The sequence below is a fragment of the Botrytis cinerea genome, chromosome 5, assembly GCF_000143535.2.
Source record: "Botrytis cinerea B05.10 chromosome 5, complete sequence".
Lineage (NCBI taxonomy): Eukaryota > Fungi > Ascomycota > Leotiomycetes > Helotiales > Sclerotiniaceae > Botrytis > Botrytis cinerea.
Genome location: NC_037314.1, coordinates 93,869 through 120,893, shown reverse-complemented (window position 1 = coordinate 120,893; position 27,025 = coordinate 93,869). Strand labels below are relative to the sequence as shown.

General features: G+C 43.7%; 7 protein-coding genes across 7 annotated transcripts; 3 read left to right on the top strand and 4 right to left on the bottom strand.

Moving 5' to 3' along the window:
- Nucleotides 1-475: 475 nt before the first annotated feature.
- On the bottom strand, nucleotides 476-991 carry BCIN_05g00280 (hypothetical protein). The gene has a single exon (XM_001550308.2). The coding sequence runs from the start codon at nucleotides 895-897 to the stop codon at nucleotides 556-558; it is 342 nt and encodes a 113-aa protein (XP_001550358.1). The 5' UTR covers nucleotides 898-991; the 3' UTR covers nucleotides 476-555.
- Nucleotides 992-1,825: 834 nt separating this feature from the next.
- On the top strand, nucleotides 1,826-2,317 carry BCIN_05g00270 (hypothetical protein). Its single transcript, XM_001550309.2, has one exon. The coding sequence runs from the start codon at nucleotides 1,870-1,872 to the stop codon at nucleotides 2,218-2,220; it is 351 nt and encodes a 116-aa protein (XP_001550359.1). The 5' UTR covers nucleotides 1,826-1,869; the 3' UTR covers nucleotides 2,221-2,317.
- A 1,098-nt stretch (nucleotides 2,318-3,415) lies between these two features.
- Bcrmd8 lies at nucleotides 3,416-5,923 on the bottom strand. Its single transcript, XM_001550310.2, has 3 exons — nucleotides 5,563-5,923; nucleotides 4,159-5,500; nucleotides 3,416-4,108 (listed from the first exon to the last, which is right to left on the bottom strand). The coding sequence occupies exons 1-3, from the start codon at nucleotides 5,599-5,601 to the stop codon at nucleotides 3,705-3,707; spliced, it is 1,785 nt and encodes a 594-aa protein (XP_001550360.1). The 5' UTR covers nucleotides 5,602-5,923; the 3' UTR covers nucleotides 3,416-3,704.
- An 802-nt stretch (nucleotides 5,924-6,725) lies between these two features.
- BCIN_05g00250 (hypothetical protein) lies at nucleotides 6,726-8,919 on the top strand. The gene is made up of 2 exons (XM_001550312.2): nucleotides 6,726-7,490; nucleotides 7,631-8,919. Exons 1-2 carry the CDS (start codon nucleotides 7,470-7,472, stop codon nucleotides 8,741-8,743), a joined length of 1,134 nt encoding a protein of 377 aa, XP_001550362.1. The 5' UTR covers nucleotides 6,726-7,469; the 3' UTR covers nucleotides 8,744-8,919.
- A 407-nt stretch (nucleotides 8,920-9,326) lies between these two features.
- Bcccc2 lies at nucleotides 9,327-15,710 on the bottom strand. Its single transcript, XM_024692776.1, has 2 exons — nucleotides 13,384-15,710; nucleotides 9,327-13,289 (listed from the first exon to the last, which is right to left on the bottom strand). Exon 2 carries the CDS (start codon nucleotides 13,183-13,185, stop codon nucleotides 9,640-9,642), a length of 3,546 nt encoding a protein of 1,181 aa, XP_024548557.1. The 5' UTR covers nucleotides 13,186-13,289; nucleotides 13,384-15,710; the 3' UTR covers nucleotides 9,327-9,639.
- A 1,882-nt stretch (nucleotides 15,711-17,592) lies between these two features.
- Nucleotides 17,593-20,807, bottom strand: BCIN_05g00230 (hypothetical protein). The gene is made up of 2 exons (XM_024692775.1): nucleotides 18,809-20,807; nucleotides 17,593-18,752 (listed from the first exon to the last, which is right to left on the bottom strand). Exons 1-2 carry the CDS (start codon nucleotides 19,401-19,403, stop codon nucleotides 17,833-17,835), a joined length of 1,515 nt encoding a protein of 504 aa, XP_024548556.1. The 5' UTR covers nucleotides 19,404-20,807; the 3' UTR covers nucleotides 17,593-17,832.
- A 105-nt stretch (nucleotides 20,808-20,912) lies between these two features.
- Nucleotides 20,913-27,019, top strand: Bctaf2. The gene is made up of 2 exons (XM_001550318.2): nucleotides 20,913-25,179; nucleotides 25,230-27,019. The coding sequence occupies exons 1-2, from the start codon at nucleotides 21,586-21,588 to the stop codon at nucleotides 26,391-26,393; spliced, it is 4,758 nt and encodes a 1,585-aa protein (XP_001550368.1). The 5' UTR covers nucleotides 20,913-21,585; the 3' UTR covers nucleotides 26,394-27,019.
- Nucleotides 27,020-27,025: the final 6 nt, after the last annotated feature.

Genomic DNA, 27,025 nt, shown 5'->3' with positions numbered 1-27,025 from the left:
GTATTAGAAATAACATTGAGATGTACGAAGTTGAGTTGAAAATGAAGGAGTTATTGCTTTTTCTTAAACGTATTCGTTCAATAGTATTTCAAAAGTTTTTGTAGGCTATTGTATGAGGAAAGTTGAAAAAAAAATTAATGTATTTGTTATTTTGAGATTATTAAATCTAATATTGTGTTCACTTCAAAGATATTTGACTAATTTCTCCTATATTTTAGATCTAATATATATTTAGTTCAATACTGTGTTCAGTAAATATTTTCATTGGGCTAAAATTTCTGATATATTGGGTCTAATGTCAAAAAAACTCGATTCGAACGAGCCCTAAATATGATTCTTGAAGATGGGTCATTTTCATTTTGATTTTAGATCTTCAACTGTAATTCCCAAGATCCTATATCCAAAGATGTAATCAGCCTATACATAGGTCAACGATATGGCCCAACACCGAGTAAACCAAACTCCAGAGCGCTCATGGTCAATTTCTTATATCAGTCCCAGACTCAATCCCATACGAAGACAAACCCCAGCCGCCATAAAAACAGTAATACCATCTCAAATCTCGGCCACAGACACCAGAGTGTTCTGGCCCTGCTTCACGGTCTTCGGCTTCTTCTTTCCCTTATTAGCACTAGCAAGAGCATCAGAGGCTTCCTTTTTCTTGAGTTCCTTTTCGTCGGTCTCCTGCTTCAGCTTTTCCTCTCTATCAGCCTTGCCTTCGCAAACCTTGCAAAATTGTCTCAAGCCATACGGGAGACCCATTTCGCAACCTGGTTCCTTGCAGTATTGCATGTGGACACTGCAATATTTCTTGTTTCCAGGCGTCTTAGATTGGCGACAATTTCCTTCACTTGCCCTAATACAATGGTGGTTTGTTGTTCCATGTTGTTTAGCCATCTTATTGATTGCTAGGCTAGATTTCAAAGAAAGTGAGGGCTCTCTATGTGAATTTAGATGAAGGACTTGTATTAATGACCGAAAGAAGCTAACCTAAGGGATAGGATTAGATATTAAGGCTAACAACTTGAATCGCAGAGAAAAGATTGTGTAATTATCGATACTGGAGACGAGTAGTTCAGGTAGATATCTTTGTAGAAGTTGTAAAGTAGATGGTTTTTCTGCTGAAAATAGATGTCCAAGCTGGAGCTTATAAGATACGCAAACGTTCCAGCTACGACGATGATTTCGCTAGAGCTGTAGATCTGATGAACATAACCGTATACACCGCATTAAGATTGCACCAGGATGAATAGCGTTGCCGTAAACGTGAATGCTACCATTTCTCAAGAACAGTCTGTCAACTCCCCTAATCACAGTAATACCGAATTTTGATTCATATTTCTAGCAGCCCATTCACTGGTGCTCATGAAGGCATGCATTTCTCAGCCGCGTTATTCTTGTTCAATATTTGGTACGGAAGAAGGAATATCTCATAGCTGCTCCTTTTGGAATTGTTCGATTTTCCCTCGATTACTATGTCTTTATTATGATCTACCGTAAATTAATTTTTGCGCTTGTTATTTGCTTATACGGCATGAGCCGTTTATATCGTCTAAGCTCGCCCCAGATTCAATTCTCGCTTAACCAATAACATCATCACCGTAATCTTAATACAACAATCTAACATTGCTACTGCTACCTCAACTTGTGATTATGATTTCTATCAATGGTACGGTGTTCAATCAAGATGCCTTTGGTGGCTGTATATCTTGTCACTAGGGAATTCGTCTCCTTCTTCCCTCCATTATAAACTCGAAGTTATCCACCATCTATTAGAATTCTCATTAACGAAACTCATCATTTTCAAACACACCAAAAACACAATGATACACCAAATCTTCCACTTTCCAACAACATCCAAAATCCATCATGCCTGCCGGACGTACCGCCAAGACTCACCACTGCCCTGATTTGAAGAGAATGCCGGGTAACTGTCGCATGGAGGGAAAAGCACCAAACATGGGACTCATATACTGCCTCACTCACCAATGCTATTGCCCCACTTGCGCTACTAGTCCACTCAAGAAGGACTATTCATTCCTTCGCGCTTCCGACTCCTGTCCCAACAAATGTGGATATAAACACCCAGATCACAAGGACAATGTTAAAGCCCGTGAAGTTGCTGAGAAGAAGGCAAAGGAAGCTGCCGCAAAGTCAAAGGCCGAGAATTGCAAGGCCAAGGTTGCGGCTCAGCAAGCTGCGGCTACCCGAAAAAAATGACACGTAGGGGGCATAGTCTGGCATAGTGGCAGCGATCATCTTACCCATATTTATGAAGACCATCGAGGTTGGGATCCTGAGAATTTGTTGTTGATTATTGGTCAATGATAGCGACTCGGCAAGTCGATATCTCGCAATCTAGACAGAAAGTCAAAGGACATCGTTCAACTACATTCAGGACAACGCATTTTGGGGCGACACACTCGGATCGACCGCCAATACTCCTTCAATTATTTTTTTGGTCGCGAATAGGGTATGCAAAGACGAGATCTGTGAGAACGGCATTGAATCAAGGACCGCCATACTTGTGTGTTCTGAGACGTCTCTTTGAATGGATATGGCTATGGTAGCCCATGTATTCATGAACTCATGACTTACGAGTACATGATTTATGAACGGATCTCTGGGTAGAAGCATTTTTTGGGTATGAAGATAGGGAGAAGTCTTTGAAATCTGGGTTTGTGGGCATCATGATGAAGGAATATCGGATATATATCTCTGGGAGTTTGAATTGACTGGAGAAGTTAGTCCGGTTAATTCATCCGCTATTCGTACATCTTGATGTTGATGCTTTTCTGATCGGCTACGATGTTATTTTGACATCTTGTGTGGTTCATGTAGAGATTAAATGGATAGAACAAAAAGTCTTCTAGATCTTCTAATTCCATGTGTTTCTGAAAAACGATTCGATTGTGAACAATGGAAGAGAAACGATCAAATTCAAAAGAACTCTGTGTTGCAGTACAATGCAGTATCTAAGTGACTAGAAGAATCTTATTCGACTCTTTTGATTGGACCCATCAACAAATTAGGGCTCAAGAAAAAGACCCTAAGTCACTAGCCGGCTACGGACTTGATGTAATCTTTGGTGAAAGGAAGAAGTCCTGGTTTTGAAACACCCCTGATAATTCAAATTCTGTTTCACTCATTGATCAGTTGATATTCGAACTCGAAGTTTCCATCGGCTTCCCTCCCCTTTCATTGAACAACCAAGTTTCAAAGAACACTCAGCAAGAAACAGACGAACTACCATCGAGATCCTTGACAAAGATCAATATTTCCACAAATTCATGACTAGTGTCTCCGAGGCGCTTGAAAACCAATCGTTTAAACATGCATCTACTAAGAGCATACCATCAACGGTAGAAATATACACAAATCTCAAGTCAACCAAACAAAAACGGCCTTGCCTACTTGCAACCAATCAAGTTATAAGCGAGCCTCTAGCTTCCAAAACAATTGTGCAATAACTACTCATTACAAGAGCCCACAGCAAAAATTTGGGCAAAATCCCGATCTGCTCATCTAGATTATAATTAATATGAACGCTGGCTCTCATTAGGCGATATTTACAGGCACATTATACACAAGCTACTCTATACACACTTAACACCCTTCCCAATGTCCACGCCAAACCTTCCAGTATACAAAAAGAAGAAAGTATCTACCCCGCATGCAATATTAACATCCTCCCAGTCCTCAATTCAAAGCTCCGTAATCGTGTGTCCCACTCCACAAATAGCTTCCAGCTGAGGCTTACTGAAATCAAATCTCGACCAATTCCTATCCATAAGACCCATTCCCACTGTAGGATTTCCCCCGCTTGCACCTGCTTTTTCCAGTATAATGAATCTTAAACCTACTTCTGTGACTGTTACTGCTATACTAATGATGATTAGGATAATGACAATCCATGTGATTGTGCTCATTTTTGTATCTGCGATACTGTCACTTAAAACTTCTGCTAAGTCCAAGAAAACTCGACAACGTTCATTCAGCGTCGTGATACGAGGACCGATTTCTAGATACTCTCGAATAGCTTCGTAAAGTGGATGTAAAGTGGGTTCGGAATCCCAAAAGAAACTCGGTACGTCGAGAATATTTGATGCTTGAAAATGTTAGCAAGAACTCAAGCGACAAAAAAACGGAATAGCTCACAAAGATTGACATCCACCCTACTTTTGAAGAGACGTCCAAGAATCTTGAGAATTTCCGTACGAGACATACCAAGTTGACCCGTTAAGGCCAAATGCTTAGGAATGTGTTCTGCGCTAAGCATAGTCTGCGACATTCGCTCCTCAAAGAAGCTCAGTTTTGTACTTTGGGCAATAGCATGACTCATTGCTAGCTTAATCATATGATCACCACTTCTTAAGGTTATCATATCATTAAAAATTCGTGGTCTATCAACGAAGGAGTTGTACTCAAAATGAAGCTCCTCTGTTTCCAGATCTTCTTCCTCTTGAGGCCGGACAACAAGTGATACATCTGTGTTGTGTGCAGCAAATGTCAAGTCTGCCAGAATATCTTTTTCCTGGTGCTCGGTGAAATTCCAAAACACCACCACTCCATACGAGAAGACAAACATTTCTGCAAAAGTTTTCGCATCCGGAGCGACTCGATTTGGACTGTCGGCTCTTTTGCCTTGTTCAAAGATATGGGTTTCCTCTCTACCTCTTCGGGCTCCTTCTTCCCTTCTGATTCTTTCTTCGTCGGTTTCATTTCGTGGACTATCTTCTCCTCCCCTTACACCGTATGTATCCGTATCCTCGAAATATCCCTCATGATAATCTCGGTTCTCACTCCTCTCTATCTCTTCGTCTAGGACTGCTTTTCCACCTGGGCTTTTCAGAACCGGGCTACTTCGTACTCTGAATCCTTCGGTACCTGGTAACAAAGGTAAATGGTAAACTGTGTAGAGACAATCATCGTACAACTTTGTCTTGGCTCCGTGCCGTTCCTTGACGAATGCAGCCGTGGCCTTCGTTTTATATGCTTGTGCCGTACAATATGCAGTAACTCTAGCCAATTCGTTCGCTCTACTTGCTTTGGGCAAACGTTCTGCGTAACTCTTCCCTCTGATTCCGCCTCTCTTCTTTAATATATCCCTTTCAGCATCTGTCGGGGGTCCCCCACCACCGTCGAATCGCTGTTGGTTTCCAGCCCCAAGAATCTCTTCTGTTTCTGAATCATCCTTTTCATCCACCGTATCTGGAATCAAAACCAATTTTTCGCTAATTTTTGTACTCCGACCTGGAACGTTCTGCTGTGCAATGCGAGCAGATATGGGACCACTTGCGCGACGTTGATCTAGAGCCTGAGGTCTTCGCCCGGCCGGTGGTCCTCGAGCTTGACCTGATGGGATTTGAGAGGCATATTGTAGAACATTGTCTACTGATATGAATCTTGTCGGTCTAGGCGCATTCAAGCCATTGGCATTTGGTCGTTGAGGGTTATTTCGTGCTGTGGAAGGGCGTTGTCGTTCCCGAGAATCAGTAACCTGAGACAAAATTAGCAAAAATGTAATTATCAAATGGAATTTAGTGTTGGTTGGGCTCATACCAAGACTGACGGTCCGCGTTTTCCAGCCGGACTTGCCATTTTGATCGGAATCGGAGATCAATTGAGGTTTCAACGGGAGCGAAATTATATTCAAACTTGTAATCATATCAATCAAAATCGCATGTGTGTATGTATGGATGGATGTTTGGAAGTCATGTTCTGTAGTAAATAGAGCTTGTCGCACTTTGGCTTGTGCTTGGGGCGCCTGCGTGCATAAAATAGTGCAAGGATACAGGCTCAAAACGTCATATGTCAAAACGGCTGCGTACACCGCCTTTATTCTGCCATCAGCCAAACCTCCCATGAAATTCCCTTCAAGCCTCCTTTACCACACTTATTACACTACACACACAACACCGGCCACAAAGAAGCAAGGGATTCCGACCAACCCAGAGTCGCACAGCGCGTTTCAGTTCCTGTAGCTTCAGCTGTCTTTTCTATCATGGCTATTGAACTCTTGATATTGAACCAAACTTGAACACTGGATCCAACATGGACGTTCTATATCACCAGAAGAGTGCCTCTCTTTGAAGCACCCAGATGCAGAACAACTCTCTCTCCAAAGAACCAGCTTCCATATGCTTGTTGGGTTCTTCATCGCATATGTTCCTAATGGAGTTTGCTCCAATCTTAGTCACATGGAGGTGACTGCAATCGCTTGGGGGTCTGGATATGTAGACTCACGAGTATTCGCAGGTGTATTCCATTTGTTCGGGGGCCAGTATTGCACGTATTTCTACTTATCACTGGCAATATTGAGCAAGTAACAAGAATACCAGGACCAAATCTGATATATTTTCCGTATTCGTATCGTGGAACCCAACATTAGCGATGTAGGACAGCAGATTGCAAAACGGCCCAAGATAGCTGGCAAATGCTTGAACCCTCGCACAAGAACGCCTCCTCACGAAAATCAATCTGTACACCTAGTAGTTAAAGCTTATACTCATTCAATCAGGGCGTTTTACGTAGATCATTGATTTTCCAGATGATAGCTCAACGTTAACTCCCCGATGCCTAACATTCAGCGGCGTGACCGGGGGCATTGAGAGTATATAAGTAGATGTCGGTACTCGGGATCTATTTCTCGCCTGGCCCCTGGTTCTAGTTGTAAGAAATCGGATGGAAATGGACAACATAGAATCTTCTGGTGGGGAAAGGAGGACAAACCAATCAAGATGGAGTATTTTACTGGTGAAGTATAAATATATATACGAAAACCGGTCTTTTGGAAGGGCGAGATTCCGGTTTCTGGGTAGTATTCACTGTTGGTTGGAAATGACAATGTGACCAACAACTACATGGTGAGGATTGGGGCTAAACTGGACTTGGAGACGGTATTTGGGTAGGGGAACTCGAGCGGAGGTGAACATGGAAGTAGCAATGAGATTTATAACTGCAGATTCATGTGTCTTTGGTCTTGAGTTCTGTTCTGTTCTGTTCTGTTCTGTGGTTGGATGATTAATAAGGTACGAAACATGGCTACAGCCAATATCGAATGTTGTGTATCGAGGTGCAAGGCAACCAAAGATGATTACTAGACGAATCCAATATCCTGTCTAGGAGCTGGTGTATCTTATAAGATGTGGGAGTTCCGCTTCATGACATTCGTTCTATCTTGTACTACATTGGATTAAGCAGTCTGCTTCATCTCTGCTCTTTTATCATCATCTTGTTTGTCGATGAAGTGAAGTGAAGTTTAATATAAGAGCTTGGATTCCCAGAACATATTTCACTTTCGCTTCATTGCTGCGAAATGGTATGTGATAATTGTGTTGTCATAACGAAAGGATCTTATAGAACTGTTTCTCTTCTTCTTCGTTTTGAGAAAAGGGGCCTGAAGGAATAGATCTTTGGTGCAAGCCACGTCAAGATTTCTCTTCTTTTGTTTTCAATTGAGAAGCCAGATGGCCTCGAATACTGCAAATGTAAGTTTGCTCTCTTTTTGCCCTTCCATGGCCCTCTCATCAACCCTTTCCCCCTTCGTCGCTTCCCTCCTCTCCTCCTCCTGTCTCTGCTACACCATCTCCCTTCTGACGACCAAGTACTAAACTAACACACCATCAAGATGTCCCCACCCTACCCTCCAAAATCCGCCATCATAGGCCTCATACCCACTCACCCAATCGATACACCCGTCACCACAATCTTCATGCTGCTCTTCCTCCTCTCCTCCATCATCCACATGTCTCTCCTCCAAATAAACTTCCGTCGCGGCCAGAAATTCCTCATGTCCGGCATGGCATTCGGCTTTTCCTTTTCCCGCGTCATAACCTGCGCTCTTCGCATCATCTGGGCATCCTACCCTTCCAACATCCGTCTCGCGCTCGCAGCTCAAGTCTTCGTCGCTGCAGGCACGATATTATTATACCTCATCAACATCATTTTCATGAGTCGTTTATTGAGGGCACATCATCCGTGGGCATGGAAGCATTCGGTCCGGACTTGTTTTCGCGTAGGGTATCTGAGTTTATTCGCAGGATTGATCGCAAATATATCGGTTCTTGTAGAAAATTTCTTTACTCTAGATCCACACGTGTTGTGGAGCGATCGGATTGTAATATTGGTTGTCAGTACGTATTTTGCCATCTTCGCATTCGCTCCCATTCCGCTCCTGCTCTTGCGACTTCTTCTCCCTCAACACCAGGTGGAGAAATTCGGGACCGGGAAATTAAGAACGAAAGTTCAATTGGTACTTGGAACATCCGTATTACTTACTCTCGGAGCGGCTTTCAGAGCAGGAACGGCATATGTACCGAGAAGCGTTGATGATCCGGCGTGGTATCATAGTAAAGCATGCTTTTATGTCTTTGATTTTGGGATTGAAATTGTGGTGCTCTTTTTATTTGCGGTTATGAGGGTGGATAGGAGGTTTATCGTTCCGAACCGCACAAAGATGCAGGGAGATTTCAGGAAAGGGGGGCTGGGAGGGATTCCCGTGAAAGGCAAAGAAGGAGCGAAAGAAGTTAGGTGGGAATGGATGAGGGGTTTCAAGGGGGAATGGAGGGAGTGGAGTGTTGAAGGGGATGATGAGGTGTTTTCGGAGAGAAATATCAAGGTTGGGGATGGAGAGGCTGATGCAGAGACAGCGGTGGGTAGTATCGCTAGTGGAGAGGTTACACCAGAGGCAGTGGGAAGTCGAGTGGATGTTGATATCGATGTTGAGAAAGTTAGGCAATGAAACTGGTGAGGCAGAATCAGGCGTTACTAGATGAAGATCTCAAGATTGTGTAGTATATAAGGCAGCTGAATACAAGAGGTATATATCAGGGGAGAGGAAATACTCGAGTACAAATCGAAAGATCTACATAGCTTAGCTAGCAAATCCCGCAACTCAAATCTTCTACTTTAACTCCAATTCCAATTCCAAAGTGCAACTTCTTCTCCACTATTACTTCTACTACTAACCTCCAGAATCCGGATCACCAAATATAAATCGTATGCGGTATCATATTTGCACGTATAAGAAGACTGTTATCCTATCAACACATATTTTGTCTTCAAAAAAGAAAAAATACTAACTTATAAAGAAATTAATCTTACACCAAGGCAATAGAGGTGAGAGAGTTCGGATGTCCGTGATTGAAAGTTGCTAGGTGGAACGTAGCATGATGGCACTCTACTCGAAGTGAGAACTCGGATACCATTGCCTATTTCTAAATGGTGAAATGTAGGTCGAGATCGAAACACTTCTTGATCACGACTGTGAATGAGAAGAATTCGCTTTCTTAGGTAGCGTTACGGTTACATGGCGATCCATTACATGCTAGGTAAGTATTTGAGTGTACGAGAATGGGGAAGCGTCCTTCTTCATCATAGTCACATTATCATATCACTTCGGATCTTATCTTGTGCAGAAAATTATAAGAGAAGCCAAATCAACACATCTGGGCCTAGACCAAGAAAGAAACTAGAATTTTACTACACCAAACCAGTAAATAGCTGCAGCCATCCAATGCTCGTCAACGATTTCGTTTCGATGGCAAACTCGTAATAACGCCCCAACACCAAAGAGGATATCTCGCAATAACAAATTAAACCCAGCGCTCTTCCATTCAACTCAATATTCAACTTAAACTATACCGGTTCCAGAGTATTCAAAGGAACATAACCCCCTTCATCACTTCTGCCTCTTCCAATAACAGCTCTATAAGCATCCGTAACCTTTCCACTCCAGCCTCCGAAACCCCAGCCTTGACCCCTCTTTCTCAATTGTCCCTTTTCTTCTAACAAAGCATCTTCCATCCACCTAGGTCTTTTCCAAGTCTTCAATAACAAACTACTGCCTACTACACTCACACTACTGAAAGCCATTGCTGCACCTGCTGCCATTGGGTGTAGATGTAATCCGAAAGGAAGGAAGATGCCCATGGCAAAAGGAAGACCAACGATATTATAACCGCATGCCCAAGCTAAATTAAGCTTAATGCGATTAAAGATTGACCTGGCAAGTTGAATTGACGCGGGGATATCCATCAGATCATTTGGTCTCATGAGAACAATGTCTGCTGCTTCCATAGCGACATCAGTACCCCCGGCCATAGCAATGCCAACATCTGCGGTGGCGAGAGCAGGAGAATCATTGATTCCATCTCCTACCATTGCAACACATTCTCCACGAGATTGAAACTTGCGAATAATATCCTGCTTTTGATCAGGGGTGACTCCAGCGTGAACATTTTCAGATGGTATGCCAACGATACGTGCAACCGCAAGCGCGGTTGGCAGTTGATCGCCTGTGACAATTGCAGTTTTGATGCCCATGCGATGAAGAGCGGCAATGGCTGCGACAGCGCTATCCTTAACGGTGTCCGCAAGACACAAGTGACCAGAATAAGATCCGTCAATGGCAATGAAAATATTGGTTGTGCCAGCTGATGAAGTTTTAGAGGATCCAGCAGCTTTGACATTTGCTTCTTCGGAAGATTTGATCGCATCTTGGGGTATAGATACATTGTTGTTTGTTAGGTAGCGAACATTTCCGACTAAGATTCTGTGACGAGTGCGTTCGTTGCTAACAGCAGGCTCAACTAAAGCGCTGATACCATTACCAACGGCAGCTTCAAAATCGCCAATGCTCCCATCAATAGTGCCTTCAGGGCCAACTCTGAGTTCTTCCTTGGCAGCAGCGAGAATAGCTTTACCGATAGGATGTTCACTGCCCATTTCGGAAAGGCCAACGATTGTCCACCATAGCTTCTTACGTGATTCATTACTCTTCCATGAGGAAACCAAATTGATCTTTGCAACGCTCATTTTACCCTCTGTAATTGTGCCAGTTTTGTCAAGGACGACTTGTGTAATCTTAGTAGCCGTCTCGAGAGCAGCACCACCTTTGACCAAGATTCCGTTTTCTGCACCTACGCCAGTCCCTACCATTACAGCAGTTGGTGTTGCAAGACCTAAAGCGCATGGACAGGCAAAAACAATGACCGAGATACAAAGTTTGACACAAACCATGAATTTCCCACCACTCTTTTCATCCACGAAAATCTTTGGCGGATGCGAAAGAACATGGCTTAGAACCATCCAAATGGTGAATGTAAGAAACCCGAGGCAAAGAATGAATGGAACAAAGTAGCCGGCAATGGTATCAGCTAGTCGCTGAATTGGTGCCCGTGTAGTTTGTGCATCCTGGACCAACTTTACAATTTGACTCAACTGAGTGTCGCGACCAGCACGTGTAACACGGAAATCGACTCTACCAGCACCATTGACGGTACCACCGATGAGTAGACTTCCCTTCTTTTTCAGTACTGGCATCGCCTCGCCGGTAATCATACTTTCGTCCACGTAGGTCTCTCCTCGAGTGACAGTTCCATCAGCAGGAATCTTGTCACCGGGTCGTAAAATGACAATGTCGCCAACTTGTATAAGTTCAGTGGGGATGACCTTTTCCTCTGTAGCATTTCCTTCTTGAGCTTGATCGGCTTTAGAATCTTTGGTATCCCAATCCTCGGCTGCTTTCTCTGCAGCAATTGGATCGGCATAGATGGTTGCCATAGAAGGCGCCAAAGACATGAGGCGAGAAAGTGCTTTCGAGGTCTGGCCTTTTGCTCGGTTCTCAAGAAATCGTCCCAGAGTGATGAAGGTAATAAGCATACTGCTTGTGTCAAAGATAGTGCTTGGTCGAGTGTGGGGGGGTAGAAGAACAGAAACGATCATAGCTGCAACACTGAAAAAGAAAGCAGCAGATGTTCCAAGAACAACTAGTACATCCATCGTAGGTGAACCATGCTTCATAGACTTGTATGCAGAAACATAAAAACGCTTTCCAATGCCGAATTGAACGGGTATCGTGAGGATTAAACAAATAATGTCACCAAGATACAATCCCGGGAAGATGACAACAAAACTTCCAAAATCCAAAAACGGGATGAGCATCGGAAACACCATGCTGATTACAAAGACTGGAATAGCAAAGCTCAGGGAAGTCTTGAAGGCGGTACGCCATTCGGTTATCTCTCTGGTCTTTGCAAGAGATTCGAGTTGGGCGTTGTTGTCGTCATTATCAGCGACCAAAGCATTGTAGCCTTGAGCCTCGATGAGATCGACGAGAGCTCGCAGCCCAGCAATATTTGGTTGATGAGAAATAGTCAACCGACTCTTGGCGAGACTTATTGTTACAGAATTGACACCCGGTAGTGATAAAAGTTTGGCTTCCAAAGCGGTCGCATCAGCAGCCGATGCTACTCCAAATAACTTGAACTGTGATGTGGTGGCTGCCGACTGTTGACTGGAACCTAATTGTGTGGATATAATCTTGGCATCGAACCCTCTATCTTCGATAATCTCGGCAATCTTCTCAGCAGATAGTTTGGAGGGGTCATGGACAATTACAGCCCGCTCTGCAAGTAAACTGACATTGAACTGCACAAGGCCATCGAGATCCTTAAATCCACCTTCAACCGCGGATGTGCATGCACCGCAAGTCATCCCCTCAATAGCAATAGTAGTTGTAGCAACCTTTTCTTTCTTCGAAGAGCTATCGCGGCGCGACTTACGTGTTCGTGCAGGAGGGGTAGCTGTATTTGATTCGACGATGGTTGCCCCGAACCCTCTATCCTCAATGATTTCTGCGATTTGTTCCGCAGTCAATATTTGGGTGTCGTGCTCGACCACTGCCCTTTCTGATAGTAATGAAATACTGAAGGTCTTCACTCCCGGAATATCCTTGAATCCCCCCTCTACTGCTGAAGTGCAAGCCCCGCATGTCATTCCCTCTACGGCCAACGTTGTAGTAGTTATGGGCGCACTATTTGACTCGTCATGGTCGGAATTATCGCCAGTATCGTCGATGTATTCATCCCTATCGAACATGGGAGATGGTAAATCCGTAGCCAGTACTTCCGCATCGAAACCGCGATCCTCAATAATTTCTTGTATTTTCTCGGCCGTTATTCTCTCTGGGTCGTGAATAATTACAGCTCTCTCCATAACCAAGCTTACTGATACATTTCCAATGCCATCTACACCATCGAATCCTGATTCCACCGCAGATGTGCACGCCCCGCATGTCATGCCACCAACCTTCACAGTTGTCGTTGCCATGTGCGCGGTTGGTGTCGCAAGACTCTTCGAGCCTGTGCTGCCCGTAGAAACCTTCAAATATTTCGGAGCCATTTCTACAGTTTACAGCTGCAAACGCTGGGAGCAGCTGGGAGGGTAGGTTGACTTATGTATCAATATCGTATCGGATTAATCTGTGCTCTCCGAAACCCGTATTACTGTGCGTTCCGTCAGCTGCATGTATCGCCTGTGGACGGTTGCATTGGACAAGGGTGTTTATCGATTGAGCAAGTTAATTGATGGACAACAAACCTAAAAATGAACAAGTATATGAAGAAGGAAGGTTATAACAGAAGCCTGCTTCCGCCTGGGATAATCCTTTATGGATTATTTGTTCCGTCTGGTGCGGCTTTCGTCATATCAGAATGCCGAATATCTGCTAAGAAATATGCGGGAGGTGTTGACTTTGGTGACGCCCGAAAGCAGCTGATATTTGATTTGTGGAGGAGTGCTGAGGCCCAGGAAAAGAATGTATTTTTGGTAATGGATATTCGAAATCAATATTCACGAACGAACGAATCAAGACAAGAAAGATGTTCGAGGGAAATGCAAAAAGGAAGAGCCACAAAGAAAAAAAGAAGAAGAAGAAGACAAAGTGTTTGTAGGAGGACCGAGGGACTTTTGGAGCGAAGATGTTACAAAGGCCCCGGCTTGTGTGACCCCTCTCCGTCTTTTCTCTCGTTCTTCTGTTGTACGTACGAGAAGCAATTATTAGTCATGAATCATTCATTCTGATGTTCAAGTTACAGAAAGTCAATGAAGTCGTGTTGTCTCTCGAGTCTGCTAATCTGCTAGTCCCTCTGAGTCTCTCTACAAATGGACAGGGACCTCATCTCGTCTCACAATGCTCACGTCTATAACGTTCTCCATGTTCCAAAGTCAATGCGTTCCCATGATCCTACACAGTAGAGTGGTTATGGCTTGCAATTGATAGACAGACCTTGCTTGCTTGTTTGCCCATCTCATATCTACCTACTGCCAGCGACTGGATCGAGATAGCTGGGACTTGAAAGATATTCGAATAGTCCACCACATTCCTGGGCAATCGACCCCCCTCCCCCTCAAAGCTACCCTGTCTCGAGTCTGTCTGTACGAGCACATGAATTCATAAGATTTCTCCATCTTAAACAGGCTCGTTCCCGGCAATCCTTGCCGACATCTGCGGACATGGTGTCGTTGTGCGTGTGCTGCATCTGCATTGACATCCTGGATATCAAAAGGCTTGCGAATCAATAAAAATATGGCCCTGGTGGCCGTCCATTTGTGATATTGATTTTGGGATGGCTCGGCACCTCGAGGGCACATACTCCATTCCATCCATACTCAGGGTTACATCGACAATCTCATTTATACTTTCCGGTGACGAAAAGTAATTCTCTCAAAAGTCGAATCCATAATCCATAATCTCATCAGCCAAAAGAAAGCGTGAGGAAAGTGTTGATTAGACTCTGTACACTATCGATTGATCACCAGGATCCTTTTCCGTATCGTTTCACATTCTCAGGAATTGGTTTTGTCTTCCCGCTTGCCACGGAAATGAATGGCGCTAAACACTCATGTATGTCTTATAAGTTCATAACATTATTTCGTACATAGTCTGGAACAATGCGTCTGTTTGATCGCCCACCCTGCCCTTCCGTTGGATCAAACAAGAGAATTACAAAGCAGATACGCAGTTGAACATACAATGATGATTGTTACCAGCGCCACAACAGAAAATATCAATTCTATGAGGGCTTGGTCTCCCATATCCGTTGGCCAAGAAACAACAAGTTGTTAATCCTCATCCTGTTATCCTAAAAATGAAAGGCGGAGAACCAATCATTTGATATTTCGGTAGCACTTTCTAGCTTGCTTCATGTGGTCTTCTGAGGCTCAACGACAACCCTCCGAGACCCCGAATATTGCCCACGATCCACGCAAGCCTAGGATTCTTCTATTTACTCCTATCTTTCGCTTCACGATCTTTTTGCTTTCGAGGCTAAAGTTGGCCTGATAACTTCAGCCAAGAATTTTCTAGCTTTGCATCGTTATTCTTCACAGTCAGATGGATCCTTTGCCCGAGTTGCTGCTCTTGTTCCGGCTCTCAAGCCGACGAGGATGTAGACGTGAAAGCTCTCAATGCTTGAAAATCTATGATTATACAATGATTCATTGTTGAAGATTCTAAGTAACTTCAAATTTTTTGAAGGTTTCAATCTTTTATGGCCAATCTGGAATAGCAAGGCTGTCCAAACAAGTAGAGACTTTGGTTATGAAATGTAAGGGGGGGTAAAAGGACAGAGATGACGTCTGTTATGCAACAACCAGTGCAGAGAGTCTTCGTGTCTTTACTATAAATGATATCGAGTGACCATTATATCTCTCAGCAGTGGCAAAAATACATGAGATGTGGCAAGTTTAGGTGAGTTGGTAGGAACTTCGAGGGCTTGCAGTTGCTGTTGCTCAACGAAGGACACCAATAGGTCAAAGTACGCTTGTTGCCGAATATATGTACCTTTTGACCAAAGAATTTGCATACCTAGGTAATTCTTCTCACACATGGTGTCACAACGAATTTGCACTATCGTCATACTTTCAAGAATGATATGTACTTCCTCAACCCAGGATCTCCGGTCAATTATCCGTACCTGTGAATACCTAATGTGTAAGACTGTCGGGAATGTAATGTCAAGTCCATCATCTGAGCTCTTCAACCATTGGCCTAGTAGCCGGTTCTCCATGGATTAACCTCATATCTCAAATGGTATTTATCTATTTTGGTGTGATTTTAGTGTGCTTCCCTCAAAGGGACACTTGCTTTCCAGGGACACTTACTCTCCCCGACTTGGAGCAAGGCAGTTGATCCATGGAGAATCGAGTATCATATATCAACCAAGTAGATCTACAAAGAAAGATTGTGCAAAACCGCCAACTTACCTTGAAGCTCAAAAGAGCAATAAAAGGTAAACCAAAATGTCAAAAAGAGATATTCAAACAACTCATCTGACTTTATGGAGGAATGAGTAACAACTGCCGAAGCCATACCCAAGGAACCATGTAGAATCTGGAGTGCAGAATACGTAGACGAAAAAGGGTAAACACAGCCAAGAGCTCCAGACTAGCTTGCACTGAGTATATTCTCAACCCCACCATCACAAATTATGCACCATAGCCGCGCGGAAAACATCTCCAGATACTCAAATTCTGATTCCAAGAGGAATGTGTCATTACCATCTCAATCCGTATGGCGACAGTAAAATTCATAATGATAGAACGAACGGTGTAACTGGCCTGAAAGATCGAAGACTTTGATTCCGAGTCTTCGGATGTCAGGAGAAAGCTACCCATGGTTCAAACAGGTGGTATGTATTTGGAATTCTTGTCAAATTTACGCCATCAATCATATATCTCTTCTGAATGTTGTATGGTTGATATCGTACGGATTGTTGTAGATGGAGCTGAGTAAATATTCTCATTCAAACATCTTCGATCTACGGCATCAATAAAATCGCTACGCATCATCTTTCTTAGAGAGTTATCCATAAGTTTCTCGACAGTAAGAATCTCATAATAGTGGACTGCAACGGTGCACCACCGCCATAGCAACTTTACGATAGTCCATCCAATACTATACACCTAACGCAGAGTGCAGCATATGAAGCTCAATTCCATTCTCAAGTAGTCGTTTATTTTTCTCTACTTCTAGACTGGTTTGTCTCGATCTCTTCCTTTACTTCCCTTTACTCTACTACGCTATCGCAAAAAAGATGCGAGGCCGCTTCTGATGCGCAATAAAAATGGCTAGAAAAATATACTCACAAACTAAGCAAGGTGCAGTACTAAATGATAGTGAAGTCTTACTTTCACATCGGTTTCCTTCTCCTTCTCCTTCTCCTTCTCCTTCTTCTCTCCCTCCCACCCACCTACCAAACAAACCCACCAACCCCATCTACCATCTTCACATCACATTCCAACCTCAACCCATCCACCGATCTACGATTCTACTCACACAAAACACACTCACCATACCATACCATTCCCCCAAAACATAACATAATATACATCATCCCACATCCTACATCCCACTCCATTCCCCCTCATCACATACATATCTCATTTCAGCATTTCAGCATTCATTCCACAACATTCAAATTCCATAGACTATATATGACCTCGCCATCTTCTAACATAAAGAACTTCTATGCACGAATCTCAGTCCCCAACCATACACGCGTACCTCACGTTGCGATCCCCGTCTTCACATAGTAGCTGGTATGAATCCAAAACACCTCTTGAAAATCCATATTGCCCTATTGAATCCCATAATGTATCATCAATCGAATTGGTAGGAATCAAGCAGTAGCAGCATCAGATTTGCGATAGCGACTGCAGTTCAAATAATAGATCACGCCAATTATGCCCGTACACTCAAGTCTCACGGTTAAAAAGTCAGATTACAAATATAGAAAGGATTCAGAATCTCGGAGACAATAATATAGTATTCATCTAACACAACCTTGCCTTCCATTAGTTCCATAGTAGTGTACAAGTTATACAAGTAATTTTAGCAAAGGTCAACAAATATAACTCCCCAGGACCAATTTTCCATGGTCATGCATACCCAACCCACCATATTGTACATCCCAAGTCAACTGAAGCACTTTCAAATTGACATTTCTCCCATACTCCCCAGCCCTATATTCGCCTGGACCTGCATATTCAATCTTTTGCAATTCTCCTGTCTCTTCTCTTCTTTCTCGCATGAGTTTTTAATGTTTCCTCATCAAGAAATTCCTCCGGCAAATCGAATTCAGCTACTTCTGGAAGTTCAGGAACAGGATGTCCCCAGGCGGCGACAGTTCTACCACTACGCCTGTGCTTTCCAAGTGCGGCTTCGCGCAAATATGGCTTTGCGAAGAATGATTTAAATTCCTTCTCAACAGCAGGTGTACCGGCAAGTATAGAGTTTGTTCTAGCCTTTGGTCGAGGAGTAGAACTGGCAATTGCCTCATCGTGCAATTGTCTTGCTGCGGAGGCATCGATATCGCTAAGGTCAGGAGGATCACCGTTACTTTCGAGATCATCATCTGAGTCCTCGCCTGCTTGTGATTCTGCCTCAGCTCTTGCTTGTGCTTCGGCTACGGCGCGCTCTTTCTTCAACTTTCTTTGCTTCTCATCATCCTTCCAGATCCGGAATTTTTCAAGGATCGACTCGCACCCTTTGATGAAGTATTGACGTGCTGATTCGAACTCCTTCTTCCTACCCTCAGTAATGCCGCTAACTCCGAGGGTCTTCAGCCAGTCCGGCCCTTGTAGTCCTTCCATCAGTCGAATGACTGAATCTCTCTCATGTTGAGCTCGGCTTTTGTCTGCATTTCGCACAGCTTTTTCTTGGCGTTCTGGCCGTTTGTGGAGTGTCTTAAAGTGCTCCTCAGATAGAGGGTCCTCATCGCAGTCCATAGGAGTAAATTCGGAAAAGTCCACTTTGTATGTGCCATGAAGATTGGTGAAGAGAGAGGATGGGTATTCTTTCACCGCATATTCGTTGTTTGGTTCCTTCTTCTTGGAGGCACGCAGAGGTTTGAAAGAAGGCTTGGAGCTATCGATTATAATGATTGGCGTATCGACATCTAAGAAATCTGGAAAGGAGTCAGACTGTAGCTGCACCAATTTTCACATTGAAGAAAAAACTCACGTTCTTCCTTGGGAACATTTCCAATGACTTCATCGTACTCTGGGAAATATGCAGACAATTCACTTTTGAATTTTGTCCCTTCTTGAGATCGAAGCTTCCGCCTTTCATCCTTCAAATCGGCCTTGTCCGCCTGTAAAAGCTTGTCCTGTAACCTATCCAGCTCGTGTTTGATGCCATTGGCAACTTTGTTCTGGTGTTTTGTAGGAGGTGGTTGTTGTTGTTGTTGTGAATTCTGGGATGATGGATGTGCTGTTCGTACATCTGCTGTTGTTGCTATTTGTGGATGTTGCACGGAGTTCGCAGAGTCGGGATTCGCGTTCGACTTGATGACGCCTGATCGTTTTCTTGGTGGAAGCGATTTTAATTTTGGAGCTGGTATCTCGATGGCGAGCTTTGATTTCTTCGCTTTGGATAATAGATGATCGTCGCTATCAGCAGATTCTCGTGCCCGTTTTCTGCCATTCATATTGGACTGCGAGTATGTGTGTGTGTACGATCCATGGTTGTGGTTGACGCCTGGAGCCATCGCGATTGTGTTTCCAGATGAACTTGTAAGAGCTTCGGATTTTCTTGTAGTTCTTCTGTTTAAAGACATTGAAGAGTGTGATGTTCGCAGATCATATTATTTGATTGAAGATAGAATCCAACGTAAGTTCAATTAAATATCAGTTAGTGTCTGGAGGTGTAATGTCCAATATGGTACGGGCAATAGCAAGCGACCAGTTCAACTTTGGGGACTTCTTCACGCGCGCAGGGAAGGTACAATGTTATTATTGCACGGCAGAAAATAAATTTTCTATTGATCGCGAAAATGATCTTTTTTCTATTGTTTGGGTTATATCTTGACAATAAAAAGATTCAGCAGATTTGGAACAATTTGCTGTAATAGAATGCAATTGTTCCATTCAATTCAATTTTTGAAGATTCACTTGTAATTGTTGTATTATCGCTCGGCATTTCATCATTATGGGTACAAGTGGTTAAGGGTAACACGCATTTATATAATCTGGACAGTACGTCCAACGCAGTACACACCACTAGCATTTACACCTACACACGCTAAAATCGAACCACCGTACGTATTTTGGCAGAGGGCTATTTCGTTTTCATCGACGTCTTGGTAATCCGTCCGCGGTCATTCAACCAGAACTATTCACAAGCGCATGGCGATATATCGTCATGGCGCTTGTCATGTACAAACTAAAAGGGGGAGGAAAGGGGGCTTCTCCTATCATCAAAACGTATCTTGTGCTCGTGGGAATAATATTCTTGCAAGAGGACAATTGAGATGGAAGACTGCACGGAATGATGCTCGATTGCGCTCTAGTTTTCAGCAGTGTCGATCAATGGTTTGCATAGCCATAGCTTCGTAGATTAAAGAGCCAACCTTCTCAGCAACTATATGAATCGTTCCTTGGTGTCCAAGTCGACTTAGATACTGGAAAATAAGCTTTCTGCTGTAACAGCCTGGGGGTTGCCGGTGGTTTCAGACGTCTTGGTTCGGATGATATTGGGATTTGAGCATTGAGAAATATTTTTATTCAAGGTCATACAAAGACTACCTGTGCTGGGGCTTTGGTACTCCTCTGTTCTCACCTCATTCAGTCATCTGCTCTGGTTTCCACTCCCCTTTTGTATTCGCCACCCTGCTCTCCCTATCCTCTCCTCTCTCCCCTCATCGACTTGGATTCATTGCATAAATGAAGCGTCCTTTGTATTCACATTGGTCTTGGGGTAGAACCGAAGAGTATGGTTCTAGAACACATCTTCCTGCACTGCAGGCTATGTCATTGGAAACTCGAATCGGGAGGACAGTTGAACATGGCAACATATTCATCCACCAATACAAATATCAACGATGACTGGTGTTTAACCCACCGTGATAATGTTAGAGCCCGATCCTTGATTCATCAGACTATAAATTAATGTCTCGATTGGTTGTAGGAAAAGAATACAAGCTGTTGTTGACTTGGGTAAAATGGTGTATCAGGTGACAATCACTGTCCGAAATGTGATATGCTAAGAATAAGCGGGGCCGCGTGTACGCTTCTGTGCATCGCCTAGCGCGTCAAAGCTACCGCGGCACCCTCAGCCTCGCGTTCCTCAACACCCTCATACATAATACCAAGGCGATGCGCAACAGCTGCGACAGCCGTTTTCACGTCCGTACGATTTCGATATCACCGTATTTTACCTCTAGGAATTGCTTGCGCACATCGTCGCAACTTTTCTTCGCCAAAATTTCTTATGCGCGTACAAGCTAGAGTTTGATACCTTCGTCATTGGTGGGACACGATAGCTACACACTACCTAGAGTTTAATAATTATCATAACATTCACTTTCTTTCTAACACCCCTCTTAGGGCTTGTAACTTTCTACCAATTTTCCTACTGAAATCTTACGGCCACGATCTTCGCAGACCAACTTTTCTCTTTCAGAAGTACAGCCTCGACTACCTAATCGACAATCTTACAAGCCACAATTTGCCATTCTCACCATCCCGCGAACGACGACGCCCTTTGCTTCTGTGCCGCATCATTGCGACTTGTTCATAACACACCAAGGGTATACCAATAAGGCATAGCGAGGATAGTATACGTGGAGGTAGTTTGGTTCGGCACGGCCTCAAGTCTTGCTGGCTCTCGCCTTCGGGAGACCAGCCAGCGCAAGTTCTAGTCGCATAAATCACACATTAGTAGTGCGCTTTGTTCAAATCAAACCAGAGAAATTGAACCCACCATAAGATACGTGGCGACACCGATAAGATACTTTCGAAATGCCTGCGTTATTACTGAATCACGACGGCCGTGAAGGTGCGCCAACCGTGAAGGAAGATCCTGCGGATTATGGCTTCATAGTAGTACATCAAAAGGTCGAGCTTGAAATTGATTTTTCGACGAAGAGTTTGCGGGGTAAAACCCACATTGAAATTCTTCCACAGACAAAAGAACTTCAGACCATACACATACATGCACGACAATGCTCTATACCACAGAGAGAGGTTTTGGTGAATGGTCGGGTTGCGTCTTTCTCGTACGAAGATCCTCACAAGAAATTGGAAGTTCCCGAGTATTATTCATGGGATGCAGAATCGCATAAGATGCAAAGCGAAAGAGTGAAGTTCATGACTTCGGACAACAAGCTAGAAGGTACGATAGAGATCGAGCTACCGGATAGTGTGAAAATTGAAGAAATCGATCCGTTCTCGGAAAAAGCAGCAACACCGATCACTCAACGTGGTGGTGGTGTCGCTGCAGCCCGCAACTCATCAGTTGCGCTTGAGGGAGGTTCGGCCCCTCTCCCTGTTTATGCCGTCAAGACGGCTGCAGAACAGGCATCTAGATTCAAGCCTTTGACTGTTACTATTCCTTTCGTTACTACACAAATTCGAGATGGCCTACAATTCGTAGGAGTTGAAGAGGGGGATGTGAGATTCCCTCATGTTTATACCAAACATTCTATAGAGCGAGGTGTGGCGTGCTGTATCTTCCCCTGTGTTGATGATTCAGCGATGAGATGTTCGTGGGATATTTCCATCAAGTGTTCAAGAACCCTTGGAGATGCACTCAAGCGACGACCCAACATCCAGAACCACAAATCAGGGCACATAAGTGCAGGTTCTCAGAAGACAGACATTGATGAAGTCTTCCTCAACGACGAAGAGAAGCTACTTGAGATGGCAGTGATCTGTTCTGGTGAACAAGTCGATGAAGTGATTGATTTGGATGATAGTTCTAAGAAGATTGTATCATTTCAATGCACTTCTGATATAGCTGCAACACATGTAGGTTTCTCTATTGGTCCTTTTGAACAAGTCGATTTGTCAGAATATAGAGAGGGAGAAGATGAAGAACGACTTGGGCAAGGTCAGTCAACTGCAATATATGGCTATTGCCTCCCCAGAAGGTCAGAAGAATTGAGGAATACTTGTGCACCATTGGCTCATGCCATTGATCACTTTGTACTTAGTTTGGGCAGTTTCCCATTTTCAGAGTCAAAATTTGTCTTTGTTGATGATCAGGTAAATGACACGGAACACACCGCATCTCTATCCATTTGCAGTAATCGACTTCTATTCCCGGAAGATATCATCGATCCAGAGATGGATATTGTCAGAAAACTGGTTCACGCCATTGCTAGCCAATACGTTGGCGTTGGTATTGTGCCAGACCGTCGTTCTGATAGATGGCTCATTGCCGGCATTTCTCATTTCATGACAAACACTTTCATGAAAAATCTTTGTGGAAATAACGAATTCATGTTCCGTCAAAAACTAAATACAGAACGACTTGTCAAGTTGGACATTGACCGACCGTCCCTGCAAGCCCTTGGTGAGATTGTGGGTGTATGTGATGATTTCCGAGATTTCATGGAATTAAAAGCTCCTCTGGTTCTTTTCATTTTGGACAAGCGTATTGCGAAAGCTCAAGGAGGCACTGGTATATCAAGAGTCATTTCCAAGATGATTGTGAACGCAAATGCTAATGGAGGCACCGATTCTACAATATCGACAGAAGGATTCCGCAAAAGTTGTGAGAAAATCACCAAGTATAGAGATACCGACTCCTTTTTCGCTCAATGGGTTCATGGCTCAGGATGTCCACACTTTACTATCACCCAAAAGTTCAACAAGAAGAGATTATGTGTTGAAATGACAATTACACAAACTCAGGCACACCTGGAGACAGAACCTAAATTGCACAAGGATGGCTTTTACAGGGCTTTCAAGGAGTTGGATGGTGGAGTCAGTCAACCAAAAACACAAAGTACATTCACCGGACCGTTGACAATTCGAATTCATGAGGCTGATGGTACACCCTATGAACATATCGTTATGATCAGAGAGAAGACATCAAGGATTGAAATTCCGTATAATACAAAGTACAAGCGCCTCAAGCGTAATCGGCGTATGAAGGAACGTGCAAATGCAGGAACCGCTATAGATGGTCTCGAAAATCATGATGACGCTCTCATTTATTGTTTAGGGGATGTACTGCAGTCACCGCAAGATATGCAAGAGTGGGGTTTGCGAGATTGGGACCCGATCACAGAAGCGAAGATGGAAGCTGAATCATACGAGTGGATCCGTGTTGACGCCGACTTTGAATGGATTTGCGATAAGAAGTTCACTGGCATGGAAGCATACATGTATGTTTCCCAGCTTCAACAAGATCGCGATATCTCGGCTCAATATGAATCTATGGCATACCTTGATAATGCTCCTCCTCATCCACTCGTTGCTACGTTCCTGATTCGAACGTTAATGGACAGGCGTTATTTCTATGGCATTCGAGCAATGGCTGCAAAATCTCTTGCTAAGCATGCAGTAGAGAAGGATGTAAAATGGATAGGCCTTAAGCATCTCGAAAAAGCTTACCTTGAATTCTTTTATTTTCCAGGTGGAAAAACGCCCAAGGCAAACGACTTTTCTGACAAGCAAGCATACTGGATTGAATGCGCCATTGTTGAGGCAGTGTCAAGGATCAGAAGCATGTACGATTCTACTTGCCCCTCAACCGCGCGACGTTTCATTTTTGACGTTCTTCGCTTCAACGACAACGGCAACAATCCCTACTCAGACAGTTTCAAGATTGCGAACATTTTAAAGTCATTGGCAGACTCTTTGATTCCTGGTGCGAAGGGCGTCAATAATGACGTGCTTCAGCTTGACGACGCTGAAGAAGATGGAGGAGATAAGAAAGAAGATCCAGATTACCGAAAGCTTATTTTGGATGAGCTTGACAGATATAGTAGGATGGATGAGTGGATAGATTCTTACCAAAATATCTACACAATCACAGCCATAGAGTGTAAGCTGAAGTTGATGAACGCTGGGGTGATACAAGTGGATGCACTCGACTTTGCTCAGTACTTTCATGACGGCAGTGCTCAACGTGTGCGAATTAAGGCTGCTTGGGCACTTGCCGACCTTGGATTTTTGAAGAGCACTGCTGTAGCATGTTTACTTGTGACTGCTGCGAGCACAGATCCATCACCCTGGGTCCGAAAGGAGCTGACAAAGGTGTTCTATTATGGACTGGGAGTCCTCGGACTTGGCGAATACAAAAACAAACGAGTTGCCGCTCCTGTAGCGAAGGATGGCTTGATTATCGAAGAAGCTTCCACGTCTGCACGTCAGGAACAAGCAGAGCGCAGTAACGTGATCGGCGCACTAGCTTCTCTCAAGTTGGAAGTCGGGGGGAATACTGACTTGAAAAATGCCTTGTGGAAAGCTGTTCTCTCTCCCGTTATCACAGTGGCAGAACAAATGGATTTTCTTCAACTCTGCACAATGTTCTGTTACCCCAAGGAGTCTTTGACCTTGAAGCTAAGGTTACCTCGTTATTGGAAAGTCGAGCATCGTGGCAAGGTATGTTACATGATTCTTTTACTGATGTTCTTTGTGCTAATCATACATAGGGTCGATTGGTCTTCAAACACACCAACAAAGTTCGGACTAACGTTCGCAAAATCAAACCAGCCACTGTTGCTACGCCTCATCCACCAGTAGAATCCTCCACCGTCGCTCAACCAGTCCAAGTGCCAACGGTAGAAAGACCATCGCTACCACTCAAGTTGAAAATTGGTAGTTCATCTGCTCTCAAGCTCAACAATTCATCTTCTATTAAACTTGGCACCCCATCATCTGCCATAAAGCTTGGGTCACCATCTGCTATCAAGCTTAATAATTCGTCCGGTCTTAAGTTTGGCAACTCATCTGGTGGGCTTAAAATAGGCACATCATCTTCTGGGGTCCCTAAGCATTCTAGCTCAGCATCATCATCATCATCAGCATCATCATCATCCGGAATTCCCAAACCTTCAACTTCTTCAGGATCAGCATCCACAAATCCTAAGTTTTCAGGTTCCTCGGCATCATCATCTGGACTTTTTAAGCCTCCTCCAAGTTCTTCAAGTGCATCGAAATATTCTAGTTCTACGCACCCTTCCTCAGGCACATCGAAATCTTCTGGTTCACTTAAATTTTCTAGTTCATCCGGTGATATGAAACCACCAAAACGACCTCTTCCACCTGATATTGCTGAGAGTTCCAATTCTTTGCACAAGGACAAGAAACCATATGAGGGTTCTAGCTCGTTACATAAAGATAGAAAGCATTATGAAATTCCAAACTCGCTACACAAGGAGAAGAAACAGAGAAAGATGGTTAGACTCAGGATTTCTCCATCCAAGTTAAAAGATATTCTTGCGTCAACCCCCAATCCTGCGACAAAAGCTTCACTATCATCCCATCCTTCATCCCAATCCACTTCGAACCCAAAACGACCGTCTCCGAGACCTTCCCCAAGACCTTCATCCGCACAACCGGTTAGGGCTAGTCCTGCCCTTTCTACCTCATCCAGTTCTTCAACCCATACATCTTCCAACTTCAAGAAGTCAACCACTTCGGTTACGGGCTCAGCAGCTATTCGAAAACCTCTCCCCGAAGGCCGAAAACCTTTACCGGATTCGGCACAAAATCTTTCGCAGATACCTCCCACTCCTGCTGATGCGCCGGCAGTACCCAAAAAACCAACCATTAAACTCAATTTCAAACCCAGACCCAAGCCTTCGTTCTCTTAATAGAATTGAAGAACAATATTCTTTCTTTCCTCTTTATATTTTCTACTTTGCTTTTTTCCTTTGGCATCAATTGATCTGCATTTAGCGAAAAGGCGTCTCGGTTATAAATGATTTCGCAAATTTGTAAATAAGGGAGGCTGGATTGGCTGGCTTCTTAAGAGGTGTAAACCCGGAAGGAAGGAGAACATGGGGGCGTTTTTGTGAGAGCTTGTTTTTGCCACATAATCGCAATCGATCATGACGAGAACGTAGATATCTTGGGCTTTCATTGTCCTCTGAATGATTCTCTAAAAGTGTGGATGGGAGGATTATAAGATGCTGAGTAAACGTATACTCTAAATTATTAGTTAGTTAATAAATACAGATGAATCAGTATTTCATATTGGTTTCGTGAACTGTATGTGATGGGTTGGAAAATCGATCAGTGTTTCCGCAGTTGAATTGCTCAAATTTCCCTGAAAATTTCACAGGGCGGAGGTTTGCAGGGAGTGCAGTATAACATAAGACGCGTTTCTCTATTTATCATTTAGATCGAGAGTCCTAATCAAATCACTTGCTCTTTACTTTTGGTAAATTTTTGCCATTGCCTTCCCACCTTCCCTGCCATCATCTGGATTCGAGTCTCAATCTCT